Below are 19,679 nucleotides of genomic sequence, written 5' to 3'. Positions count from 1 at the left end.
GCCCAGCAGCCTCCAGTTCACAGCCACGTGTGGCTGATGACAGCCAGGGCTCGGTGGCCAAACTGGGCAGCCGTGCATTATTCTCTGCAGGGCACATGCTTGCTGTCCCTTACCTCCACACAAACTGGTTGTGGTTTTGGAGCATCTTTGTGCCTGCATGCGTTTAGGGTTTACTTGGTGTTCATGCAGGGAGACTGTGACATCCCCTGTCCTCCCGTGTGGGGACACTGAGGAACCGGTGACACCCACCCCATCCCACCCCTGTGATTTATACCACCGTGAGAGCAATGACTGCCACGTTCATTTCCATTTTGGTGTGTTTGTCATCAAAACACAAGTAGAAAACGACACCCCGAGGGTAAGGGATGAGCACTGACAAGGAAACAAGGAGCATGCAGATCTGATGACTTTCACTCCCATTGCAGGTAACTACCTTTTCTAAGGCACAGCAGGTAAGTTTGATCTCTCTGGAGTTTTCCCAAGTCTTCTGCAGGGCATGGGAAGTGCCCTCCATCAGCCAAGGGTTGTGCTGGGCATCACCCAAAGCCAGGTTTCAGTAACAAGTCTGCCTCACTGACAAGGTTTCTACAAACTTGGTAGTCTTGGACTGAAAGAGGCAAGAAGAGTTGTGGAATTTTTTTGTCCTTTTTAACTGTATCAAGTACGTACACCTACTGCTGCCTCAGGCGCAGGCTGTGTGCATTCATCTGCAATCAGTCAAACAGTCCAGGGTGCCCAAGTGAACTGGTTTTCATTCTGAATTTAAGCTTCCAGGCTATAAAAATTTACACTTTTCCACCCCCGGATTAATTGCTGTTTAGAAAGGAATGAAGCGGGGAGGGATGCAAGGCTGTGCCAACATGTCCCACTACCTCCCCGACATCGACAAGTCGCTGGGCACTGAGCACAGCTAATCTCGCCCACAGCCAGTTTCCTGGGCAGTAATTTCAGGACTGGCAGCTTCTGGAGGGATACAACCTAAGGGGCAAAGTGCTTCCCATCCCTTGCTCCCCCCAGCCAATGCCAGCCCCATCCCTGCCCTGCACCTCCCCGCAGCCTCACGCTTTCCTCTCTGAAACTAAAGCATCCGACCTGCACTGACAAGGCTGGTGAACCCTTTATAAAACAACAACATAATACGTGGGTTTAAGTTGCCAGACCACATTTACACTTCAGCTGTGATTTAGACAACGCCTGGTAATGTGGTCAGTCACACAGCTGAACTTTAAATCAGTTCTTTGATTAAATCTTTCTGATTAAATCAGAAACTTTGAATCACTTTAAATGAGTAAAGGAGAGGGAGCTCTGAACACAACTAGGACTGGCCCAACCTGTCACTGTGCCCCCATCCCATGTGCTGCAGCCTCTCCCGCAGCCATGCCAGTACTGCAAGCACTCGCCTGCACGGGCTGCTCAGCGTTGGCTGAAGCCTTTCCCACCTTCTTTCACCCTGCCATTGTTTGTAGCAGTTTGGGACCACAGCCACCAGCAACCGCCACCCCCAGCGCATTTGGGGGACACCAGCTCAGACTGAACCACCGCCAAAGGGTGCGCGTACACACAGATAATGACAGCTGCAAAAAACACTGTTTCTGCTGGAAACCAGGCTGAAACACTGCATATGACCTCACTCTTTAGTGGCCATGTGCGGTGGTGCAAGCAAGGGACGAATCCAGTGACAAAACTAAGTCAGGGTATGCTCTGTAATAAACATCATCTTCAGGCTCTCTCATCCTGCATATTTGTTTGAGGCCTCATTCCCTTTCCTCTGTACCTCTTCCCAAAATGCAGCCGACAGCGGTGACAGGCAGGGAATGCTGGAAGCAGAGCCACTGTGTCATAGGGAGCCCAGCACGGGGCCAAGCAGGGACCCGAGCACCAGAGAGCACCATCACAAAAGCAAAACTAGAAGAGTGAGATGTTCCTCACTGTAATCAAAGGAGGCTTACAGTTACCACTTCCCTAGCTTACAACAATGCAAGTCTAGGGGTACCAACTCAAAAATAACTCCAAATTTCATCGGCTGTGATTACAGCCTCAGCTATGGCACAGCACAGTATATAATGCAGGGGCACAGGGAACTGCTCTCAAATTTCAGGATGTAAATAGTTAACATCACCCACTAAAAGTCCTTCTCATGATAAGGATTCAAGGGATAAAGGGGGTTAAAATAACTTAAACTGAAATCTTGTTCTCCTGCAGTGATACAGGCTGCTGCTAAGAGGGTGTAAAGGAGACAAGAGATTGACAAATTTTTCTTTACAAGGAAAACAATAGTTCTGATACCACAGAAAAACCTTGTAGTGCTTCCTCTCTCTCTATAGGAAGGAAATTCTTCTAAGGCTTTGTTGGCACTGTCCCTGTACTCATTTCGCTCAGCGGCTTTTGTCCTTGGGCCCACAGTGGCAGACGGGCCAGGCAGGAGGACCACAGCAAAGGGCATCGTCACCAGCTCCTGCGTATCCCTCCAGGCCCAGGCTGGGCTGGGTGCCTCCGCAGCACCCACGGACCACAGCAGCTGAGACCAGGGCAGCGATTCATTTTATTGCACAGATTGGAATAAAAAGCTATTTTAAGATTTTTATATGCCTTCAAATAATGTTCTCATTGGTGCAGTTTACCAAGCACAAACTAAATTTGTTTAGTTTAGTGCTTGGTAAACTAGAGAGTTCCAATCTCTAAAACACAATGCTTATTTTTTTTCCAGAAGGGTGGAAGTGGGGAGGGAAGAATGTAAAAACCAAAACAAGCGGGTATATTTCTTGTGGGATCTGCACTACAGACGAAATGCAAAGCAAGTCTCCCTCTCCCTAGAGGGTCTTTTTTCAAGAGGGAGAATAATAATAATGTAGTAATAATAAGCACTTATATAGCGCTTTACATTTTCAAAGTGCTGTGTAAACATCAACTAATGGGACACGGTAGAATAAGTAGTGTCTAAAATGAGTTTATGTACTGCATTATATTTTTCTACAAAGTGGCTGGGACTGTTTTTAAAATTAAATTCCCTCACATATTGATACTTGTGCGAATGGATTTTCTTCAAAGAAGTGCAACAAAAACATTTTTGTATTAGTTATACTCCGCAACCTGCATATTTCCAAATTCTGGCACAGAACAAATTGTTTAGACAGTTTCACGGACACAAAACGCATTTTGTTTCTTAAGAATAGATGCGCTAACTAACTCCTCAGGATGATACACCAGTACACTTGCAGACACATGCCAGTGTTTTCCAAGAGAAAGTCACATCCAAGATAAGTATTTAATCAACAGAAGTTTTTAAGAAAGAAACTAAAAAATACAGAGAGGTGTTACTATTGCTACCTTGTGGACAGAAAGGCAAGGCAAACAGCACCTTCTCAGCAAGAGATTGCCGGGCAAGGACAAAGTCCCCCTACTGCAGCTATAAAGCAACCATCACTTTCTAGTTTTTCTTGTTAATTCTAGTCTCTAAAACATCTTCTAGAGTAGGGAAGATGAAACAACCGCAAAGCAAACCCAAATATTATGGCCTGATCTATAATATTGGTGTCCATTTCACTTTTACCTATCCAGCATCTCAAGATGTTTAATAAATTCACTCTGCTCTCCAAGGAACAAATGTTATACCCTCTTTGCATACAACCAAGATGAAAAATATTGAGAGAGTGGGAGGAAAAAAGAGTAATTTAAGTGACACATGTGCATCCATCAAGGAGCTGTGGCAGAGGCAGAAGAGAAGGCAGGAGTGGAGAAATCTGACTCCGAATCTCTTGTAACAGCCTGGAGTATCTTACTATTTTGCAAACTTTTCAGTCTTTATTATCAATAATCTGCTTTATAGCAAACCTAGGTGCTTCTGTCGTGAGCCACAGCGCAGCGTGCTACAGCTGTGTAAGCACAGAATAAAAAGGCTGCACAAGACTGAAGCGATTGAGGAATTATTTTTTTTTTTTCTGCTATTCTCAAGCTAGGAATCAAACGCAAGTCAAAACGGCATGCTGAATATATCTACCTTTAGGCATGCGCTTAACTGTAAGTATATGAGTAATCCCCATGGTTTCAGTTTTGGGGATTTTAATAGTTGTATGGTTTTCATAACTACAGGAAAAACCCTTTCCAACAAACTGCCAGCGTGACTCCCTGTTGTACTACACCACAATTACTGGAACATATTTGGTATTTCTCAAGAGGTTCAGATAATGAAGAATCCTCCAAATTTTCTATTAGCCCAAACTTAGGAATTCTGCATCAGGGAGTTAACAGCAGAACAGACAACGTATGTTAGGTATTGCAAAAGAAAGAGAAAGAAAGACAGAAATATTTATAAAATTTAAAGCTTTTTTTTTTTTAAAACTAAGGTTGTTTGAGACCCCAGACTGCAGCCCAACCAAAGCTATTGCACAAGCATGCTGAGTTATTTAAAGATCTTACTTTCTTTTATTCCTTTATATGAGACATTTCTTCATATTTTCACACCACAATGTTTTCCCCAAATTTTAACAAGATTAACAATAAATAGGAAAACACACAAGAAACCACCCTATTTTATTCTTTGACGCGCTATTGGTTTAACATTGAATCACAAGCTTCTCCTGAAAAGAAAAAAAACCAAAAAAACAAAAAACACCACATCAGTAGTTACACTTAGGAGGAAATTCTTTTTAAAGGCAAGGAAAGGTACAACGTTGTGGTTGCTTTGGGGTTTTTGTTTGCGTTTTTTTTGCCTCTTCCTTGGCAAACAGCCAATTCTTTTACTTCCTATGACTAAAAATAAGCAAGGGCGGGTGGAGAAAAGATAGCCCTTCCCAGCAGGGAAAGCCATCGAAATTTGCCACATCAGAAATAATCTAAATAAGAACACAAACAAGTGCAAGCCACTGTTGCAACATTAGAGGCCAGGCCGGCCACCAGCTGTGTGGGCCCAAGGACACTGGGTGTTTTGGGCAGCAGAGGCTTTGTCCTCAGCAAAGTCACAGCTACGTTATAACTCCAGCAATGTGCGTCAACCTATACATGAGGTTACGGGGCACAGCGATATTTGAGTCAGCAATAGTCAAAATTCACCCATAAGAAAAAAGCCTGTATAAAGTAGCAAAGAGAGTTGGGATTTACCATCATATCTTCTGTCATCCAAGCACAGGAGACAGACCAGCATCTGCCAAAGGCCCTAGTGCTGGCGTTTAAGTGCCAGGATTAGCAGGAGCACCCACTTGGTGGCACACGCCCCACGGTGACACAGCCTATGGTGCAAGCTAAATGCAGAATAACAAATCTCCCTTTTTCTTGAGATACATAATCTAATTTCTTAGTGACATTATTTCCACTAAGTTAGAATAGAGAAGAAAATTGTTCTCCAGCAATGCTGCCTCATGCAAGGCTGCTGCCAGCAACTTCCACCAGCACAGGTGCAGTGAAAGGCATCGGCCAAATTCTGATCTCTGGGTGCCTGCCTTCTTTTCCCCACAACACAAGCTCTCGCTCTCTCTGTTCTGCATTACTTTCAGAGCTGCCCACTCAGCTGGGATTCCCATCCAGAGAGGGACGAGAAGCAGCACCCAGCCACCACAGCAGGACACCATGGACCACTCCACAGCTCACACCCCCACTGGGACACACAACTCTTGTGCGAATGGGAGAGGAGCAAGCAGTTGTGCAACTTGAGTCTGTTCTTTGCCACTTTCAGTGAACTTCTTCAGGCTGTGCTCATGCTGTTTTGCATGCTTTGCTTCACCACAAATTCGAGCATTTGCTTCAACAACAGTCATTTCTTGGCCACGTCCGCAGAGACTTTGTGACCTGTCCATCAGCCCACTCCAGGTGTGGACACACACTCACATGCCATGTGAACGGACACAGTCCAGCCAGCTCAGCAGAGGCTCTTTTCAGAAAGATTTGACCCAAGCTGACAGCACTTGAACGCTGCCGAGGAGGCTTGCCGTGCCGTGCTCACCCTGCACCAACACACACCAGACCTGCCTGCAGCCAGCGGAGAGCTAGAGGGTTACTTTTCTGATGGGCTGGCACATAAAATCAGCTCCTTAGAGTCCTTTTCTAGGTAGGCAGGAGGACAAGGAGCCAGAAACAGAGGAAGAGCAAAACCCATCAGATCAGCCCTCACCTCGTGCAGTAGTGGGCACAGCCATGGGACTGTGCCAGGCAGCAAAACACAGAGTTTCACAGGCCAAGCGTAAGGTAACGGCAGCCCCAAACCAACCAGGATTCACCTCCATGCTCCCTTTCAAAGCCGATGGGGGATACGCCAATTTGCAGGCTACATTTCAGCCAGGGGCTGGCGTGTGTTTTTCCAACATGGCAACATTGAATTAAAAAAGTCTTCAGAAGAAAACAAATCTGTTGGGATGTGCCAATAAAAGAAAATTGAGTCAAGCCAGCAGTAGACAGTAAGAAAGACAGAAGAGCAGGATAAATTCCCTTTAATAAGAGCACCAACAGCCTTCAGCTTCCCAAAGCAGCGGGACAATTCCACCTTGTCTCCTCCTTGTCATTGTCTCGGCAGGTCCCACCGTGAGCTGAGCGGTGGCTGAGGCTGGACTCCGCGCAAACTGCCCCACAGACAGGCCGTGTCCTGCCCCTTCCTCCCCTGCCTCCTTCCCTCCCCAAACGCATGACTGACCCAGGGAGTTCTGCTAACACATTCCAGGATTGTGGTTATGTTGTCCATAACTGCAAGGAGCAAAACCAGCAAAGATTCAAGGGAAGAAAAGCCAGTAAAGAGGCTTCCACCTGGGGAGGAAAACCTACTTGTAGGTATTGCCCCAAAGTAAAGCACTCTCAAGCTTCCTAAGCTCCAAGGTAGGAAAGATGCTGTGGGAAGGGAAGCGAAGCTGCTAAAGGGATTCCAGCATTCACAGGCTACAGATATTAGGAAGAAAACAGGAGAGAAGGAAGGCAAAGAGGACAGCGTCTCAAGGTTAGTTATGCACAATAATACCCTCACATAAGGCAGGATTATTTCCTACCATCACTAGTCTTCAGCTGCCTAATCGATACAAGCACTCAGATACCACAGTGAAGGGCGGCTGTCTCTACCTGGCTGGGGCAGCTATAACAGCAGCAGCTGCTCCCCTGGGTGGAGGAGCACTGGGAAACATACAGTTTCCCTGCCAGTACCACAGCTGAACTAGTTTTCCTTCAACCCATCACCATCTGCCCATAGATTTTAAAATCAAAGTTCTTGATTTCTACCTCAAGATAAGCTTTCATTAGGTCAGAATTAGGACAGAAAGCTTCAAGCAGCCCCTGCTCTGGAGGCAGCCAGGACCTCCCAAGCCACTGGAGACAACAGTTTCTCTACCTGCCTATTTGTTTGCTGAGGTTTTGCGCTGCGTTGGCTTTGCTCACCCCAATCAGGCAGCAGCAGGTTTTAAGCCACCGGTCTGATGTCTTCAGCTGTGCCACTGACAGCTACGACACACAGAACATTTCTTAGATGGCCGTGTGTGGGGATACAAAAACCTCATTTACAACTTGGCATCTCAAGGAGGACAGGGTGGTTCAGCAGCAGGTGACAAATTAAAAGCTCATTTTTCTATGCATTTTCTTTGGAGCCACATTTTGAATACAGACACACTGGCAAGGAGGAAAAAAATCATAGCCGAGATACCTCTTTATGAAAATATGCATTTGGTCTTTGGGTGAATTCCTGGTGCGTGTCAGACTGCCCTGCGAGCCCCGCTCGCTGGAGATCTGCCTGCCTGCCACTAACAGCCCCACCACTGAAGCGGCATCTTTCTGCCAATTGCAGGGGGGTTTTGTCCCCCCAGGTCTCTGGAGCAGCAGCTCCTGCTGCAGCCAGGGATGCCCGGCTGTGCAGCCTGGCAGCTCCACAGGCAGGGATCTGCAGCTCCCCTCGGTGCGCTGGTCACACCACGGCTCTGCCAAGCATCTCATGGGGGTGGGTTTTTTCCAGACCCTCACCTTTAAGTTCAGGTTTATTACTGAATTTACTTATATTGAGAAGAATAAAAACAGAAGCTCTCTGTTGAGTATTTATTTAAGATCAAGAATAGTAGTCAAAATAAACCAAATGGGAGCTTTAAAACAAATCTCACTTATCTGTTATCAAGCAGAAAAGAAATTAGGAAAGAAAACACCCTTGAAATGAAGGGAATCAAATCAGTGTACTCATACACAAGCATCAGGCAAGACTCAGTACAAGATCCAAAGACAAGCACTCACAGTTTCATTTTAAAATGGCTCATCATATATTGTACCATACTCCTGAAGGATGCTCAGAATTAGACTGAAAGTACTTCTTTATCTTTAAAAAAAAAAAAAGTCTCAAGGTAACAACTTTCTCACCCAGTGTTGCCTACTACATTCCCCACAAAGTATCACCGCCAGAAACACACCATTTTTGCCACATAAATCTAGCATAAGCATAAATAAGGTGCAATTCACACACAGCCCTCCTTCTCTACTTCTCCATTCCAGTATTTTCAATACTCTGCCACATCCCACATGCCCTCTGGGGGAACAGTCTGGTCAGTAAAAGCAAAGAAATTATGAAGGGCAAGGCATGCCGTTTTCCTAGAAATAAAGGAGGCCATGAGCAAATTACCTGGATGAAATGCATCCACAGAATTCAGCAATAAATAATACACGAGCTTGGCATTACTATGTAATCCAGTACATCTTTACTCATGTGAGTAATCTAATGAAGCAGGAGAAATATGAGTAAGAGCTTGAATAAGTAAATCAAAGCAAAGCTGCATTTACCTATCAAGCAAAATAGCCAGAAGGCTGCTGCTTTTTATTTTCTTCAGAGCAGAAGGTAAGCCTGTGCGTCAGAAAAACTTCCTTGCATTTTCCAACCATGTTAGTTGGCCTAACAAGAGACACTACCTATTCTTCTAGACCTTCTTTTTCATGTACACGTGAACACACATCAAATGTTATATGTATTTCCGTGCATTCACAGAAGAAGTGTTGAAAACCTACTTTTTTTCCAGTTACCGCCCTGACCTCCTCTTCCCTCCAAAACTCTGAACAATTCAGAGTCCTCACAGGCCAATTTCAGATGCTGCCATGATCATAACATAGCTGAAACTTCCAGAATTAATGATTGCAATCACAGTTGTCCTCAAATTCCTCTATATTAAACAGAAAACAACTATAAGCCACAACAAATATGTTCCTCCAGACAGCAAAGCACTGCCACTGTCTATTAAGAGCAGAAAAGCTACTTTGTTTAGGTGTTTTAAATTTTTAGTGTTTTCTTTTCTGCTTATGCTTAATCATACCCTTTTCCATGGAGTTGAAGTCACATTTCAGATCTGTTCCTTCTCTCAGTCTTTAAACTAAAAGTTAAAAATAATATAGCTGCAGCTCCAGGTAAGTAAACCTCTGTGCCAAAGCTTTGCACCTCATCATCAGGCACCCTCCATACTCCAATACCAGCAACAGATTTCTTAGCTTCTCCGTTTTATTTTCATCTTTCTCTGTTCAGCATTTCTGCTTCCCCAAGTAATAAGTTCATCCTTCTACCATGTGTTTTCTCTACATCCTTTTAGTTTTCCAATTTTGGGGACAGGCTCACAAAAATCAGTCAATTTTTCTTATATAAGCCTGTACCTGCTTTAACAGGTGTTAAACAAAATCCAGGTCTCTTGGGTTTCCTGCCAACAGGGAGCTCCCACCACACTGCTACATCCTCTGCACCTTGAACCTGCCCAGCGCTCTCCTAGAAATCCCTTCAGCAGCAATCTCACAGAGCCAGCAGAAGAAACAGGAGATGCTCTCTGCAGCGTTGGGTACCAAGTGACTATTCCCATCAAGTCTCTTTGCTTCTCTTGCTCTTTCAATTGCAATGCAAAAAACGAGAATACAATCCCATCCCTACTGAGGTCAGTAAGAAACACTACCACCAGAACAAGACAGAGGCTTCACCCCCATGGCTGATATAAGCCTAGGGCTAGACACAGTCCTCTAGCACCAACAGGAATCTTGATTAAAAGCATTAGATCTCTAGCAGGCTTAGGGGGCTTGGAATTACACTGTTGGCTTACACTTAAGCACCCAATCCAGCTCCAATTAGCCTCAAGGAAAAGAAACATACTCACCCTAAAAACTGCAAAAGCAGATTCTAGATGCCCACCCAGTGAAAGACTTCATCTCTGCACTGCACCAAACACCTTTTTTTTTTTTTTTTTTTTTTTTTTTCCAAAGGGCACAGCAAGTCTGTCTTTATTAACATTATCTTCATTACCACTCAGTTCATCACCATGTGAAACAAGTTCCAGCATTCACCAGGTGGAGGCTTGGCCAACGTACCTTAATGGTAACCCTGAAAATCCTCATCTCTGCCAGGTGAGGATCATCAAGCAATGAGCAGAGCTGCTAATTTAAGTGCCAGTCCTGTTGGAGGTTGCCTGGAGCCTCACCCCTACCTGTAAATTACCTGTAGGCAAATGTTGTGTAAACCCAATAACAGCTTTTGTGAATCCAATCGATTGAGTGGTTAAAATTGTACAGTCAGCAGACAACCAAGGGAGGCATATATTTTAATGGTAGATGTGGAAACAAAGGAATTTTGATTAGCCTTGGGACTGGAGGGGGTAAAAATACTGGTTTAGGAATTTCCCAGGATATGCATATTAAGAACTTGTCTTTTTGCCCTCTGTGTAATTTTTTTTAATATTTGGAAAGCAGAATTAGGCCACATTTGACCAAACCTCCAGAGCCCAGCAGGAGCCAACAGAGACTGGAGCACAGCAACTTGTTAACTCTTGTACTTTTACTCATAACAGGATTTCGCTAGTGAGCAACACGTTTTCTGCAGCGCTATCAGAGGCTTAAACAAACTGTTTCTCTACAAGCAGGGACCTTTCCCTCCGCTTCGCTTTAAAACCCAAATGCATTGTTTACTTTCTTTAATATGAACTGGAAATAACTTCTGCATAAAGAAACTCCAACTGTTACACTTCTGAAGCAGCCTTCGTTATCAGTACCAGACTCGAGGAGAACACAACTGCGGGTGATGCTACAAAGAGAGCCGAGATCAACCCCACTAGAAATTGCCCAGGAGAACACGCAGGTAGGGTGGGTTTAAATGAGACCACGACTGAGATTATTTCACCTCCAGCGTACCCAAGCGAGCCCTTAAGGTCTCCTGAGTGGCCTTTATTCAGCAAAGGAAACACTTCTCTGCCACAAAGGCTGCCTTACATTTGTACTTGCCACTCCGCCGCGGTAGCAATAAGTCCTTTACTGTTTGTTCAGCTCTTGAAAGTCCTGTAAAGCATTCACCATTCACCTGTCACACTGCACAAACTGAGCCCTTTGAAATGAAAATCTAAAAGTAAATGTTTTAGTCAACGGCTGCTGCTGCAACAAGCATGCCCAACACCAGAGCGAGCCTTCAGGCAGGTAATTCGCTTCAACATGAGACTGGTGAACAACAGTATGTTTTATTTAATTAGGATGAACAGAAGAGATAAACCTCACAGCAGGGCGGGTAATGACAACATTTCAAAAATAATTCATGCCCAGGTAACAAAAGGGCAAATTTCAATTACATAAAAAGCTAAAAAGTTGACTTAATACATCCAAGGGGGAAAAGAAAAAAAAATTAATAATTGTACTGCATATGATTAACAAGTGGCATTTACAAGCTCTGCAAATTGGTCTTTCTGTTGCCTAATCTGTGGCTAGAAAGGAAAAGGTTTTCTTTCTAAGCAAATGCAAACAATATAATGAAGCTACTTATCGCTAGATTCAGATGGGTATTGCAGTGCTATCCAAAATAAGTCATACAGAGGAAAGCTAATGCCATATACCGACTCACTGTACCACAACGAGATTTGTGAGCCCGTTCCGATCGGCATCACCCAGTTTCCAACCCCATCGGGTCCCTTTGTTTGCATTTTAGAAAACAAACCATTGCAAGAAGTCGAAGCTCGAGCCTTCTGTAGCTGGAAATGTCACAAGAGACCATTTAGTCTCTGCACATCCTTCTACTCCCTAGAATAAAGTGACTCGGACAAACCACCATAGCTGACTGCTGCACATGTATGTACATCTAGGTGTTATCAAGAAGATGTAGTACTTAAAACTTGCATCACCTTATTTGTTGAAGAGAACAAGGAACCAGCTTCTCTGCATTTACTAATGGACATCAGGAAAGAAAATGCACAAGAATCTACTTCTGGGCTGGAAAAGTATGTTGAATAAATGCACGCGGTAGAGAGAGCTCAGAGGTGGTCCTCACTTGGCTCCAGCTCCCACACGCACCCTCCGAGTCCGCATCCACCAACACACGCACCAGAACCAGACCCTCCCCTCCAGCACCATTTGTCAGTCAAGATTTAGCATGGGTCTGTAATAGGTTTTATATTATTAGTATTTCATTACTCCAGCGCATTTACTAGGATACAAGGGAACATAATGGCCATCCTTTTTCAGAGGCGTTTAAGGAGAATACTGATGGATTGATGAAGGGTTGATGCAGGCATTTTTATAAGACAGTTCAATTATTGTGGGTAATTAATAATCTTTTGTTTAAGAGAATGTTATAATACATGAAGAAATGTGTTATATTTTAGAGATTGCAGGTAACGCATGAGACCAAGAGATTATTTCTTTTTTTAAAAAAATGTGGTTTGCATTTTTCAAATGTTGTAATGCACAAAAACTGATTTCACAAATTGGAACTGGGAGGGGAGACATAAATTAACTAGTTCAGTAAAAATAACCAAGTAAACCATTAAGAGCACATTTATCAAAAATAGAAGTAAATTTTAATGCTACAGTATGAGAAAGTATCATCACTCACAGAGCCAGCAGGCAAGGTAGATTTTTTTAAACATTTACTGTAATAACTCATCATCGGGTGCCACCCCAACCACTTGGCTTAGTTAATTTAACCAGGCTGAAACCACATACCCAGGTTTAACCTAAAAGTTAATTTGGCACCAAACAATAGATAGAACCAAGCCAAAGCCCCATCTATGATAAGACAATTTGTATTTACACAAGCTTAATGCATCTACAAAACATCATTTTTATATCCAATTCAGAGGATGGCATGAACATCTGCTTTCACTTCAAGACATTAATTTTCAATTATTGAAGAAAAACAAAATAAATCCTGACAAATTACTGGTAACTGTGGAATCTTTTGTTACTCTATTAGTTTATAATAGTAATTTAGAAATCTTACAATTAACGTCCTAACAAGAGCGCTCTGATTATTTTTTTGCACGTGTCATCTGAAGCAATTCAGCAGTGAATGATGTCCTCTAACTTGCACTGATGGTACACAAATATTTTTGAAGAAAAAAATAGGAGGCCTTCTCCGAGAGCCAGTACTGTTACGTGGTAGTCGTTTTTCATTGATGGCTTTAGACGAAGCACCACTAAAAATACAAGATTTCTATTTTCTCTCCATTCCCATTTAAACCTTTTGCATTACCTTTCCCACTCTTTTCAATTTTTGGCCACATTTATTCACTATATTCACTGAGACCAATGGGAACAGGCCACAATTAAAAGGTGTTTGCACACAGGCAGGAGTTTCAATCAGTAAAACCAGTTAAATACCACCCAGATCCCATCCAGGAAAGCACACCGGAGAGAGAGAAAGGCAGGAAAATGGGACTTGCAGAGTTCAGGGGAGAATGCTGCTAGGCTTGTAGCAAAATACACAGGCAAAAATTAAAAACTGCAGGCTAATCCCTGAAGGCAGCGCTCAGTATACTGCATGGATTCAAACGCTCTCAGGGCACCAGCCCCACAATGAAACACCAACATCTCCAATTATTCCTAATCCCCCAAAAGCTACACTTGATAAAGAACAATCAAGAGCGTAATCTTATTTGATATGAGTTTTATCAATTTTAGCTGCTGCTTTCACTGTATCAATAAAATTCCGCCGAAACTTGAATGAACTGTAAAATTAAAGGATAATCACACAAGTCTCTTGTATTTGGCAATTATGATTATACTTGTCAAAATTTAATTTGTAGAATGTGCTGTTCCAGTACCTTCAGGTTCTTCTCTATCAACTGGGAAAAAAAGGAAAATTATATCTTTAAGACAAGTATGAAAGACATTGTTACTTCCACAGTCAACTCTGTAACTGAGCTCCGACATTGTATAATTGACTTTGCAAGCAGAACAACAGCAATATAACAAAGAAAATGTCAGTGTTTTCACAGCGCTAATCTATAGCACTAGGAGGGCCTCCTGCTGTCAGCCAGAGCTGACAATACAATAGCTTTCAAAGGGATATTACCATCATGCTTTTATTCCTGACATCAATCAAGACAAAGAGAATCCTTTTCACAAGACATTCAAAATCAAACCTTTGTATGAGCAGATAGGTAAAACAGCATTCCTTTAAAGAAGATCATTCATAGCAATCAACTAATTGGAACTCAGCAAATGGTTGAAGTATTTTTATTTACTTTGCAGATAACGAAGTAGCGAGCAACTCCCCTTTTCTCTTCTTGACTGACACAAATGAGGCAGGTAGGGTGTGAATCAAAAGTTTCTATCAGCATTTTTTGCCAACTGAAAGCAAAAAAATATGACAGCAATTCTGCAACTTCAAGTAGGATAACAAATCTAGACTTAATTAGTGCATTCTTTTGCAAAACAGTTTGATTACTGACTAGCACGTTTATGCACAAAATACCCTTGCAAGCTGACAGCAATTTGCAGAACTGTCAAATTCAGCAACCAAACTGCATCTGATGCTTAAAACCTTGTGCCAACGCCAGCCCAGGCCCCACAAATTGCAGTCGCGTAATTCCTCAATTACAATTACAAGGGACTGGAAACCTATGAGTTACTGTTACCAGCATCTCCCGCTTCACATTCCAGAACCACTTCTGAAGGCCCTAAAAGTTGTAGCACAAGAAGCTACAGTTTAATCAAGAGGAATGATGAGCTACAGTTTAATGACGAGGAATGATCAGTGCCCGTCTTCCTCCACCCCACAGTGGACTGGGTGCCAGCGCTCCCCGCAGCTGGCGGCACAGAACAAACTTTTAAGGACATTGGTGTTGACATCACTCCCCATCACCTGTAACGGGGGACAGACAGTGTGTTTTGGTGTTCACAGCTGTGGTATGGTTCTCGGGTTCAAGACCATGTGGTTCTAATGACACTGAGTAAGGTACAACTCTTCGCTACAGACAAGGGATAAAGCCCTCATCAGATGAGGTTACTGGCAGCAGGGCTAAAGAAGGGTCTGTGCCGAGGAAAATTACTTTCACGGGCTTCGTCTGTGATGTGAAGCAAAGCTTCAGGACAAGCCAGTGGTTTACTCCATCACTGCGACCACTGCAATGTCACCAAAGCGTTTATTTTGTAAACCAACAAAGACAACCCCTCCTACTTTTACTCTGTCCTCAGTGATCTGCAACAACCTTCCTTTAAGCCAAGTAGAACTTTGTCCCCAACCACCAGCTAGGAGGTTAATATCTTCAAGTTTGCACAAACTAATGGTCAGAACAAATCAGCATATTGTATTGCAAATCATAAATCCCACATCAGGGTAAAGTCCATGGCTTTGCTGGAGTTACAGCTGCAGGAATCACTGCAAGTTTCTGCCAGGCTGAACCTGAGACCTGATAATACAGCACAGGGGCCACATGACCCGCAGCTTCGCTGGCATGCAGCTTTGGTTTGCAATCACTTCGTTTTAAGTGCATCTAAGAGTTGTCAACATTTGATACTTCTGTCAAAGTCAGTTTCTTCTTTAATGTCAGATAGCACTGCTCACAGTTAACATGCAGTCAACTTGCCTTTCGCATGCAGAATAATCCCTTTCATCGCAGGCACACACTGATTCTATTTTAGTGCGTAATCTTTCTGAATGAAAAAGGATGCACAAATCTCAGTAGCGGTTAATAAATAGCAAAGCTGCTATACAAAAGTGAAATAAATATATGGAAAAGAGAAAAACAGTAAATTATTTTAAGTCCTAAACGCTACACATATATCCACATAATTTATGCTTGTTTTCTTCTCAGTTGAATTGGGAAACCTGTGACCTCAGAGTGCCTTTATTTATTACATCTCAATTATTTCCATGGAAACGTGTACTGTGGCAATCTACTGGGTTGCCAGCTCCCTAGACCACAAAATGTATATGATGGACTTTTTAAAAGCAGATGATATGGATGAATACAAGGAAAGGAAGAAATTCTTTATCCTACATACACCTATGAGTTGCCTCCCATTATCCAAAATTTTACCCAGATTCAGCTCATTCCTCAGACTCTCTGTTACCCAGCTCATGCTAAGACATGTAATTTGCAGCCAGTTTATGCTGAAGCTGAAAACACATTTTTTTGTGCCTAGAGCCTACAGAAATATTTAGAATCTTTAAAAATTGGGTTTCATCCAGCTCACTGTTGCAAAGACCTTCTAGATATTTCTACATTATCGGGATAATGTTTCTTAGCTGTGACTTGCTAGTAAGTTACCTGCTTCAATTCAGAAAAATGCTCTTGTATATAGTGATCAGTTCTGTATTAGAATTAGGGTCAAAATTTCATTATAAAGTATCAACCCCTTGTGAGAGATATTGTCACCTAAAAAGTAATGAGGTAGAAAACAAATGACTAATAAACAGTAAATATCTAACGTTATTGTGGCACAAGATGTCAATGTTTACTAACTGAGCTTCTAGAGCAAATAAGGTTTTCACTGACATAGAACTATTTCCTGAACACTAAATGCGACATTTTAGCACAGAAAAATATTTTAAACTCCTGAGGCCTGGCCACTAAATGTGATCCCCTCATCTAAGGAAAGTCATGACCCGAGGCCTGCATCACTGTTTTCAAACTGCGATCCTTTTGGTTTCAAACAACGTATTTCAGAGCATCCCCTAGAAATAGCTCTAGCTCTACCCTTTCTTCTGCCCACGGACTGTAACATTCATCTACCAATTACTGGAGTAGCTCCTTTAGCAGAGATTGTCCGGGATTGTGGAGGGTCACAACGCCACACTGCAAACCTGCCCCACAGCACAATGCTAAAAGATACTGTTAGTCTGGGGGGGGGGATGATTTAAGAGTTTTGTATAAAGATGAAGGACTGACTTTACAAAAACTTCATAAACATTTGAAGCACGTATGACTTACATTGCGATCATCTGTTAAACAGGGGTATTTCACAAATAATATAAAATGGCCCTGGATGGGGTTTTGATTCCTTCTTTAGCTGGTCGATTAACTGCATGCTAATTTTGTCCACCCACAAGTTATTTAATTACGAATGCTTTAGACTTTTTGTTTCATCAGTGGCACTGAAAGTTATGATCCTTTTGTGCTTCTACAACAAAGCCCCCAGACCACTGAGTTTGCGACTTCTGCTTTGTGCAGAGGACAATAAAACCTTACCCCACATCAGCTAACCTCCTCGTGGCTGGGAGCGAAAGGCTTCGGAAATCACGCCTTCCCCTCTCGCACCCATTCACTTCTAAGTCAAAAAGCTGGCAAGGCGTGCAATACGGCGCGGGGCTGGTCCCGGCCCTCCCTTTACGTTTCGCCAGCAGCTCTTTTCTTATGGAGGCAAACGGGAGGTTTTAAACACCCCTTCGCTGTGGACGGTGAAGAACACGCGACGTTTAACGTTTAACCTTTATTAACGCAGCTCTTCCTAAATTTGGCTATTGTTTCTTCAAGCCCAAGCAAGTTTTCAACCCCCAGCTATCAAATCGGTTTTAATTCTCCCCTTCTTTCACCCACCCTTACGCACATTGGACAGCGGGAGGAAACAGACGGCGCTACTATTCCCAATCATAAAGAAACATTAATTTCAAGCCAACCGGCTAAAACACGAGTGTGCTCCTTGTTCCTCCCTTCCCCGGCCGCCTGATGCGCCACCAGGATCCCGAGCATCACCGACAAACTTTCCTTCCTCCCCGCCTCAACGATGCTACCCGGCTTCTTTCATCAATTATCGCGACACGTGTCGCCAGCGAGTCTCGGCCGGCACCGCGGTACCCACACACCCACACCCGGAACGGGCGGCGGGCGGGCGAGCGAGCGAGCGAGCTCCCCAACGCCCCGCGTGGGGAGCTCGCTCGCTCGCCCGCCGTCCGTTCCGGGGGGGGGCTCCGCCACCACCGGCCCGTACCGGGGGGGGGGGGGGAGGGGGGGGGGGATTTGCAATCCCCGCCAAGCCGGGACCCGGCCCTGATTGGCCGCGTCGCGGCGGCGGAGGCGGCTGCCCGGGGCTGGGCGGCGGAGGCGGCGGCGGGGGCCGGCGGAGGATGCCTTACCTTTCACCGAGCGGGGCTTGGCTTGCTTCCTCCTGGACATGTCCGGACGCCGTGGCTCGTCCTCCTTCTCCTCGTCTTCCTCCCGTCCCTGCCTTCCCTTCCTCTCCCTGCTTTCTCTCTCTCTTCCCTTTCTCTCCCCCCCCGCCCCGCTCCCCACCTCCAAACTTTGCGAGGCGAAGCAGCGGCAGCAGCAGCGGGATCGATTATTTGATTTTTCTCACTTCTTTTGCCTGTTGCAATGCGGCAAGTTCAACTCCTCTTTCCACCCCCTCGGGCACCTTCCCCCCGGGGAAAATAATAAAAATAAAAAAAAAATTTAAAAATAAAAAAATAAAATCACAGGCGCAACAGTTGCAGTATTTTTTTTTCCTTTGTGGTTTTTTTTTTTTCCTTCCTTCCCCCCCCTTGGATGTGCAAATACTACCGACGCAAAGCGAGCCCGACCCGCGCCCCCACCCGCCTTTTTGTTCTCTTTAAAGTTTGCAGGCGCCCTGCGGCTCTCAGTCCGGCTCGCACTTTCGGAATAATTAAAAAAAAAAAAAAAAGAAAGAAAAAAAAAAAGAAAAGAAAAGGAAAAAAAAGCAGAGCCCTGCACGGGGTCCCTGGGTTTGGGGTGGGGGAGGGCGCGCGGGGAGAATTAAATGCCTAAACCCACGACGAGCACCGGCCCCGGCGATCCGGGGCGCTCCGGGAGTGCGACCTTGTTGCGATTTTCCTAAATCCTCCCCCGGCCGCGCTCGGCCCCCTCCCTCCCTCTTGTCCCCGGCTGCCTCTCCCTTCCTCGCCCCCGCCGCTGGCCGGGGAGGGCGACGAGTCCTTTTTTATGCTGGCCGAGGGGGCCGAGGGGCGGCCGCCCCGTGTCCCCGGCGCGGCGCGGCCGGCCGTGCGCGGCGCGGAGCTGGGCGGGCGGGCGGGTGGGCTCCCCGCGGCCGGCCGCGCTCGCCGCCGCCTTCCCCTGCACGCACGCACTTCGCGGAACAAGGTAAGTGCTTCTTTGCATCGATGCTGGGGCCGCTAGCTGCCTCCATGGGTTATTCGCTGGAAGGTGGCACCGCTCCTGCCTTCATTGCTGCCGCTGCTGCCGCTGCTGCCCTGGGTTTTTATTTTCTTTAGCTCTCGCCAGCCTCCCTCTCTTTTCTTTGTCCTGGCTCCTTTTCCTCCTCCTGATCTTGCTGCTGGGGCTGCAGTGCAGACACACATAATAAAGCCAGGCTTGGCTGGAAATGTAGCTGAGTCCCAGCAGGAGGATGTGAGGAGTGGAGTCCCGGCGGGGGAGCGCTCTGATCCCGTAGGGAGCCCCGCGCAGCCTGCGCCGATCAGACGGAGAGAGAGCCAACAGCACCGAGCCATGGACGGCCCGGGAAATACAGCGGCCGCCCGCAAAACGCGGACCGCCGCCGCGGACCGGACTCGCCGCCGCCGCGCGGAGCGGCGC

The 19,679-nt window shown here is 45.1% G+C and overlaps 1 protein-coding gene across 4 annotated transcripts in view; it reads right to left on the bottom strand.

Annotated features, from left to right (window-relative positions):
• The window catches only part of ZNF423 (zinc finger protein 423), a 274,882-nt gene that overhangs the window by 215,656 nt on the left and 39,547 nt on the right, over positions 1–19,679 (bottom strand). Inside the window, exon 1 of one of the 4 annotated variants that reach the window (XR_008465899.1) lies at positions 18,245–19,663. The exons of 1 other annotated variant lie outside the window; for it this stretch is intronic. Coding sequence is in view for 2 of the 3 variants with exons in the window: in XM_054198167.1 (XP_054054142.1) it covers positions 18,245–18,284 (40 nt within the window). In the remaining variant the exon portion in view is untranslated. Of the gene's footprint in view, positions 1–18,244; positions 19,664–19,679 lie in introns of those variants that run through there. 2 more of the 4 variants (XM_054198167.1, XM_054198168.1) reach the window with 2 other exon arrangements.

The sequence above is a fragment of the Rissa tridactyla genome, chromosome 4 (genome assembly GCF_028500815.1).
Source record: "Rissa tridactyla isolate bRisTri1 chromosome 4, bRisTri1.patW.cur.20221130, whole genome shotgun sequence".
NCBI lineage: Eukaryota > Metazoa > Chordata > Aves > Charadriiformes > Laridae > Rissa > Rissa tridactyla.
Note: the sequence above shows the minus strand (reverse complement) of the source record. Positions and strands in the feature narration are given on the sequence as shown.